This window comes from Pecten maximus, chromosome 2 (assembly GCF_902652985.1).
Source record: "Pecten maximus chromosome 2, xPecMax1.1, whole genome shotgun sequence".
NCBI lineage: Eukaryota > Metazoa > Mollusca > Bivalvia > Pectinida > Pectinidae > Pecten > Pecten maximus.
The window spans coordinates 7,416,816-7,426,043 of NC_047016.1; the positions used below are offsets into that span (position 1 = coordinate 7,416,816).

Sequence of the window (9,228 nt, forward strand, 5' to 3'; positions counted from 1 at the left end):
CAAGGTTATGTAAATATATGAATTGAATAGATTTTTTAAATTTTCATTGCGGCTATGAATACCAGTAGCTAGCTACATATCCCGTGGCGCGCGCCACGGGATATGTAGCTAGCTACTGGTATTCATAGCCGCAATGAAAATTTAAAAAATCTATTCAATCCATATATGAAAGAAATTCCGAGAATGGCGCGAAAAATGTGACGTCACAATACGACAATTGACGTTGCGTATTGATTTGAGAAAAAGAATCCCATTTAAAACCAGTAAAATTGTACATATTAAAAACATGTTTTAAATTAGAAAATCATTTTCAAAAATTAATTATAAGCGTTGATGTCAATTATTTTTTAGTTTCATCGGGGTTTGAAACAAATTTTGTTTGCAAACTTCTGTAAGAATCCACTACGCGGATTCATACAGTTTGCAAACAAACTTTGTTTCATACCCCGATGAAACTAAAAAATAATGACATCAACGCTTAAACAGAAAATGTATGTACCTATACAATATGGTCAGTGGTTTTTTTTTCATAAAATGATGAACATTTCTACTTAACTTATATATTATTGTTCAGAAACATGAAATAATATCAATTCGGAACATTTCTAAATGAAAAACACACAAGTGTCCCGTATGTCATGGTGCTGCAACGCACTGTCGGTTTCGAGATATATCATTTATATATATTTGTATATTAAATAGGATAGGTTTATGACAGAGTGCAAGCTTTGTCAACAACAATTGGTTTGGTTACCTGGCACGACTATTTCTGTCGACATCTTCCGGGGTCACAGTTACCAGATGCGACTTTCTATCGTAGCGATATTAAGTACATAATTCTTCATTTTCACTTAATATTCGAGGCAAAACAAGGTTCCCGGTGTTTTTTCGTGACACAATTTATGGTGTTATTACATTTTCGGTTCCGTATCGGACGCTGATTGGTCTACAATTTGTAGACTGATTGGTCTACAATTTGTAGACAACACATTACACTCAATTAAAGCAATTATCGGTGAATGATCTCGTTACTACAGAGACAATCGTCGAGACGAGGTTGACCTGACCGTCTTTGCGCATTACACGCTTTGAACCATTTACCGTTAGATACTTTTATTGACATGTATTAACCTATAAACTGTAAGATGTTTCTATATAGCAATATAGCATGGCTAAAACTTGTATTTGAAGCTGTTAACAAACAAAACTATCATCTATCTAAGAGCGGTTGGTCTGTACTACATGATATGAGTAATCAAAGCCACATTTTTTTCTTTTTAAATTGATACATGTATACGTGAATGTACCAATGTCGTTTTAGCTTTTTTTTAAAAAACATATTTCGTTTGGTTGTTTCGCTTGTGCACATTTCCCCTAATGGCGTTTAGTGTTGACGGGCCGTTAAGAATTAAATAACTAATAACTATCTGCGACAGTGATAAAACGTAGTGCGCGCTCGTGCGAGTGTTCTGTGACGTCGCGTTATTTCAATCAATCACATTTTTCGGACACATCAACTTGCACGAGGCCAATATATTGTTTTTATCAAAGATGCATTATTTAAGTTGGTGTGATAATTAAGGATTAAGTTGCAAATTAAATGACATGGGATAACAATTATGACACTCTTTAGTTAATATCAAATCGTCTCATGTGACCAATCAGTTAATGGTGTCATTTACGCCACCATAAAGAACAAGAAAAACGCTGTTTTACGTGGATAGATTTATTACAAAATGCACTAATGCAATATAAGCATACAAAATATTATTATATATCACATCAGTGGATAACAGAAATTTGTCCATGACGGCTAATTGAATATATACAAGGGAGACAGTCGCAACCACGTTAATAGAAGACAGTTAAATCATACAACACAGCAGAAACATTGTAAATGTCCTAATAGATGAAATATGAACCAGACAGACTAGCATCTGATCACAGGGCGATTTTAGGAGGCTCAGTACTCCCCAAAGGAAAGCATGACCAATATGACCCATTGATATTATAGGTAACACAGCTCCTTATTTTAAAGTGAAATAAATATAAAAAAAAAAATGGACCCCTTTGTTTTGAACAAGCCTCTGAAGACTTCCTCACTATGAGTAGAAATGGTCTATTTAAATAACTTGATGAGACATTATCGATACAAATACATGTAACAATAGCACCAGTTGAAGTTTTAACGTACCTATATTGGATTCAGTGTATAGATTCGAAGATTCAAATGGTTGGTTCATATTCAATTTTGGGGGAAATTGGATAGCGGAAGTGACGTACAAGCATTATAATTATTTTGGTTATCAGTAGCACACCTGCTATAATGAGGAAGTGCCAATGAAAATAGAGAATTCCTTTCACGAATGTCCAGATCATAGTTCTTCGAAACCACACCACCAAGTGCGGCAGTAAGAGTAATGTAGGGACTAAAGGTGTACCGAACGTAATGGTCCCAAATTGTGTTCTCCAGGACGACCCATGTGGCTATGATGGCGGACAATATACCTAGAACGACTGTGCAGGAATCTTCGTTTGAGATGCCTCCTTTGTATGTCATCACCATGGCAACGTTAAGTAAAGTAGCTATGGTAACCCAGGTTGCATAAAAAGCCATGCCATTTTGTACCAAAAAGCGGATGAGCCAGATGTCTTTGACGGCATTCTCCTTATTCAATTTCCCAAGATTATGGTACAGTCTCCGGAAGGAGAAGAACAACGCCACATAGAGTGTGATTGGGGTAATGGCGATGACAATCAGTGACCATATTATTTCCTGACTATCCCACACGAACAACCAGGCTACGTTTGCAATGTTGTTTATAATGTATAGAATATACATAACAGGAGGAAGAACTGGAAGCATGTAGATGTAGGTTCCAGATTTAGTTTTACGACAGATGGTGGTGAGGGCGTAGATGAGCCAAAGGGCCTGCCAGGCGTAGATAACGCCCCAGATACTGAACGTCCAGCCCGCTGGTGTGATCTGGAGGTTGTACACATCGGATATATCACCAGTAGTATTCTTAAATAAACCTGTAAATAAAAAGACATTTATATTTTACTACAAGTTATATCACGCTGTAATTCAATAATGGAAGTTTACAACAATTTTCATTTTATGTTTTGCTATTTGATTTATAACATGAGGCACATCGACCTTAACGGTAATTTGACCCTAAAAAATGACAGTCAAAAATCTGTTTTCCCTACATAAACTATAGTAAAGTGTACTCCCTCCCAAATGGCAAACAAGAGACCCCTGCATCATGAAATTTAAAATGTTGGTAAAGCACCTTAAGACCTTCCATCTATGAAGAGTATGTTTAACTGTATTTCTACCTGATTTAGAGCATGAGTTTTTTTTTTTTTTTAATTTCAGTTAATTTGACCCTTTTTGGCCCAGCCCATACGTCCTTGGGGGTCAGTCAGAGCCGACAGGTGCATAACATCAAGCTGTCTTCCCATGCTGACAATGTTAACAGAGTAAGAATGAATTACAATAGAAATGAAACAAAATATGATTATGAGTTCACCATCTCCCTAAGGGTCAGGAAAATCACAATTTTGGTAAAGCACTTTAATATCCATCCATCTATTCAGAGTATTTGATTCTACCTTAATTGGGTCTTGAGAAAAAAAGTTTTTTTGAAATTGAAGTTATTTCGACTTTTTTTGGTCCCGCTCCTAAAGCCCCTGGGAGTCAGTAAATGCCAAACATAAACGTACTATTATTCAACAGACATCCCATACCAATAATTCTAACCGAGTTTGTATCATTTCCAATGGCACTTGGAACATATACAAAAATTTGATTTCTCAATATAACCTTGAGTAGATTTATCCCCTCCCCATGGGAAAACCGGAGACCCGAGGGTCATGAAATTAATAATTTTTATTAAGGTCTTTCTGTCTGTGATGAGCATTTCATTCTACCATATCTTGGGAGGTGAGAAAAAGATTTTTGAAATTTTAGTCAATATGACCCTTTTGGCCCTGTCCCTCAGGCCCCTGGTGGGTGAGGACCATATAATCCACACTTTGGTTGATCTTTGGTCATGGAAGCTTCCCGACACATTAATTGAATTTGGTTCAGCATTTTTGGACAAGTCGAAAATGTAAATTGTTAACGGGCGGACGATGAAAAAAACGCGATCAGAATAGGTCACTTGAGACTTCACCTAATTAAATCCAAATTATCATCATTGTGTTGACTATAAGGCAGTTTGACCAGCTTACCTATCTTCTGTCCGACAGATCCGGCAAGAGAATTGAAGACCACCATGACAATGTACACAATCAAAGTCATGATTATCAAGAAAACACGCAACTGGCTGTGTTCCGCCATCTTGGAAATTCTAAAAAAGAAAATTAACTGATTTATCAATATGCTGTATAAAATTGAGTGTGTGTAAATTATTCATTTAGATAGGCACTTATAAATCCCTTACATTGTCACTGTCAAGGTGTTACCAGCATAACCTGTTGACCTTCTGATATTATTAATATACATGTATTACAGCAATTAACCCCATTCATGATCGCATAATCAAACTTTGTCCATCCTTCATGGGTGCAGACATCTTCTTACATTTACTTGTTGATTATTCTGAAGGGGTTGTGTTATTGAAATCAAATTCTTTATTGCATTTAGCTTTACAGCTCATTTGCATAGTACAGATGTAATAGTATAAAATTCAGTTGACGTACATACGGGACACTGCACATATAATTATATCAATTAATTAGAGAATGGACAACATCATTACATCAGAGATTTTCTCAAATTATTTGCGTCGTACACAAATTTACTTAAAATATTTAGCTCTTTTACATTTGTTGTGCTTAATAGTTGGACAAGCTTAAATACACATGGCTTTTTCCAATAATATTTTTTTATAAAGTTCTGCCTTAGATATTGATAAACTGGACATACCAGGAAAAAATGGAATTCATCCTCAAGATCACGATTAGGATCACAAAATTTACAGATACGTTCACTCCTAACTATATTAGAATACATCCTGACTCAATACACAAGTTATGTGCTGATAACCTCATTATTGCCGATACAATACAATTTTTTCTTTGGTATATATTTAGTCAAATAACTTTGTAATACAACATCACTTACCAAGTGTCAATATAAATGGCACTTAGGCAAATTTTCTAAAATAACAGATAATTCTTGATGTGCTATGTCATTAATCCTTTGCTTGATCAAAGGTAAGATATTTGAATTTATTGAATGTTGGTTTATCCATACTTCACCATAACCAAGACTGAACAACATATCTTTGACACATTCAACCCAGTTAAATACAGTATTTGATTTTGGTAAATTCAATAAAACATCATATGCGGTTTTCAAAATACAGTTATTAGAATTTATAATTTTGAACAAGTATTTTATCATACGATATTTTCTGGCATAAACAAGTGGAAAACGACCCAATTCAAAATAAATCATAACATTGCATGTAGATTTTTTAACATATAATATCCTTTTACAAAATTCTAGGTGTATCTTTTCAATATCTGGCGCTTTACAGCCACCCCAGACTTCAGATGCATAACTTAATACACTGTTCACATATGTATCAAATAAATTCAAAAGTGTAACATAATTCAATTGCAAAGATTTACATTTTGAAAAAAGGGCAAATACTGCCTTTCGCCCTTGTTCAGACAACTTTTTTTGTAATGTATTAAATTTATTATTAAATCTAACAAGAATTATCTTTAAAAAAGATAAACAGCATAGTTTTAATGCTGGTGGTTATAATGTAATACTGCTGGTGAAATAAATCAACGAACTAATGCGTTTCAGCACGGATAACAAAATTAGATCAGTTTGAATCATTTTTGGTAATAATAAGACTACATTTGAATCAGGAATATGGTTTCATAAATGTGTCATTTGAAAAGATACATCCACTTATTTGGCTTGCATTCAATCTTAACTTTGTTTCGTTTTTAACTGCATATCTGCATTTTGTATTGACCACTACATTGACCATAATAATAATTAATATAAAATGTACTCTTATATGTAATTATTTTATAAAACGAGTCAGGCACCTGTGCTTTGTATGCAGACCGTGTCGTACGTGCTGACCTCTCAGGTCGCTCAGCTTGTTCCACTTTTGTGAATGGAGATAGCAAATCTAACAGCTCATGCGTGACATTGTAAACACTACTGTTAATAGTCTCTGGGGTTAATTCACCATCAATATTACTTGCAGTATTAATCCTATCGATATTATCACGTATTACAGTAATACATTGATTCTTTAAGGCATCGTCCCATTTATGTACAGGCCTCTTCTGTGTAAATTATTCATTTAGATAGGCACTTATAAATCCCTTACATTGTCACTGTCAAAGTGTTACAAGCATAACCTGTTGACCTTCTGATATTATTAATATACATGTATTACAGTGATTTATAAAACCCCATTCATGATCGCATAATCAAACTTTGTCCATCCTTCATGGGCGCAGACATCTTCTTACATTTACTTGTTGATTATTCTGAAGGGGTTGTGTTATTGAAATCAGGATTTCTGACAGCTGTCCCATGAGTCTTCCCACGGGCGATTAGTGTAGTGTATACACTTTTAGTGCAATCAACCGTGGGTAATCGGTGATGGGGCCACCTGCCCAGGGGGTCTTCCCCGAACACCAACTCTGGTTAGGGTGGGGTGTTTACATAGGGAGTTATAGTCTGTTACAGAAATATCCTCAAATATTTTTTTGCATAGAGGATCCAAACTGTTTCAGAAATAGTGTATAAAACTAAAACACACTTTGGAAAATCATCATCTTTTGCTTTGATATTTGAAATATCAACATCTTGGCATACATATGTACATACTGAATCTTGAATTGTAAAACAATTGTATCGTTGGATACTTTTGAATCATATTTTCTGTAAAAACGTGCCATATTGATTTAATTTGTGCTTGTTTTCAGATTTAGTGTAAATATTTAAAAAATACTCTAATGCGATTATTCAATTTACATTCTTTTATATTATTTCAGCAAATTCAGCCTGGTACCATTTTTCATTTATGGTGGAAATATATATCTGATTATCAATATTTAAATACTTACAGAATCTTAAATTTATACTTTTTCACCGTAAAGTAGTAAAGCAATATTAGTTAGACTTTGTATTTTTTTCATATTGATTAACTTTTTACGTTTTTCAAATTTGTATAGATAATTAAGTTATAATAGAATTATTGTAAAATTCTTTAAAAGTTATATATGTTTCAGGTTTAGTTAATAGTAACCATTTTTGTTTATATTACATTTTACCTAGAATAGCTATACACGTACATTTGTATTGTATTGTATTTTTTTTCGGCATAGCCGTATAATACTCTTTTGGCCCTGGATATGACGCGAAAGGTGGCGTTACTGGTCAAGATGAAGTATGTGATTGGTCAATGTACCGGTAAATGCAAAATGCAGATGTGCAGTTAAAAACGAGACAAAGTTAAGATTGAATGCAAGCTGTATAAGCGGTTATATCTTTTCAAATTACAAATTGATAAAATTATATTCCTGATTCAAATGCAGTCTTAAGCTTATTATCACCAAACATGATTCAAACTGATATAATTTTGTTATCCGTGCTGAAACGCATAAGTTCATTTTTTTTTCACTAGCAGTTTTACATTATAACCACCAGCATAAAACTATGCCGTTTATCTTTTTTAAAGATATTTCTTGTTTAAATTTGTTATTATATAACAAAATGTAGATCAGTAACTGCAGAACTATTGTAATATTCAGGTTTCTGAAATAGAAATATTTTTTTTGTTTATCATACAAGGAATGGCGAATGCACAGGGCAACGTTAACTTCATCATCAACAGACATTGTCATTATTAATAGTTAACATCTAAAATTAGTGCTCTGAATTTAGAAAACAATTTCTTATTTTATTGATTTTTTATTTGTATATTTATTGTTTTTGATTTTTTATTCATTTTATGTATATTTATCTATATAATATTGTCATTTCATTATTACTATTAAAATTTTCTATATGATAGTGCTTTGAATTTAGAAAACTATATCTGATTCATATACCTGAGCTGAACCAAACTTCAAAGACCTTCCTATAGAAACACCTTCCTTTGTCTTTATCAGAGTTGGTGTTCGGGGAATGAGCCCTGCCCAGAGTCTGTGACCTGGTATGTGGATTTTCTCGGTTTACCTCGATAGGGACATAACAATAGCAGTCACAGCGAGACAGGACAGAACACCAGAAATGTGACGGGGCCCCGTGTGTACGATTTACAGGTCAGCTGACCATTACTCTGTTGTTGACCTAGGCCGTGTACACGATTCGGGCATTCGGCCAATGTTTACTTTCTGGTGACGGCGAGTAACCTCGGTCGGCGGCCAGTTTTTATCATACACATACCGCGGTTCCTAGATGAGTATCCCGTGTGTAGAACAGAGCCAGAGGGCGAAGTCTCTATATATTTACTTAGTATTTATCGAAAAGTTCTAATTGCGTAAGTTTTTAATTGGCAAAAACATTAACAAACTACAATAAAAGTAAAATATTTGATTACGCCGAATACCAGTCCACACTCCCCGGTAATAGGTGCTTCGTCTTAACAAATAACTTCGTTCGTATTATTTCAGTTATAATTTGAAATATAACAATTTACATGGTTCGAGTTGAAATTCCTGTTTAAAATTAATAGATCGAACAAAATCAGCAACAAGATTTTACACAAAGCCCTCCCCACCGATTCATTGTACTTGTCTAATTAAAAAAAAAACCGTAAATTGTACAAACCGTTACGCTGTGTGCTTCTCCCGCGGCTAGTCTTCAGTGACAGTAGTGCGTACTTCGTCACGTTGTTATATGAGCTTCCCCGCGGTCTGCCACGTGATATTTCTGACGTTACGTAAACACACTTCAAACTGTGTCGTGGTAAATTCTTACTCTTGTAAGGTACGTTCCGCACCAGCTTATTCGTTACTACTATCTATGACCGAACAGAATTGACCGAGATGTTCCGAGTGAAACCAGCTTCGAGAGTAACATATTTTTAACGGAAGATAGGTTAGTGAAAGGGATTATGTGAGTATAAGGATCCAGTCACCCACAGGAACACTATCAATATGGTACATGCCTCACTGCAAACTGATATTTTGCTACCTCCAAACGGACCCAGTTAGAGGGAAAGATCATTGTAA

The 9,228-nt window shown here is 34.5% G+C and overlaps 1 protein-coding gene across 1 annotated transcript; it reads right to left on the reverse strand.

Moving 5' to 3' along the window:
- Positions 1 to 1,710: 1,710 nt before the first annotated feature.
- Positions 1,711 to 8,956, reverse strand: LOC117315586. The gene is made up of 3 exons (XM_033869851.1): positions 8,825 to 8,956; positions 4,240 to 4,358; positions 1,711 to 3,036 (listed from the first exon to the last, which is right to left on the reverse strand). The coding sequence occupies exons 2-3, from the start codon at positions 4,346 to 4,348 to the stop codon at positions 2,246 to 2,248; spliced, it is 900 nt and encodes a 299-aa protein (XP_033725742.1). The 5' UTR covers positions 4,349 to 4,358; positions 8,825 to 8,956; the 3' UTR covers positions 1,711 to 2,245.
- Between the last annotated feature and the right edge of the window lie 272 nt (positions 8,957 to 9,228).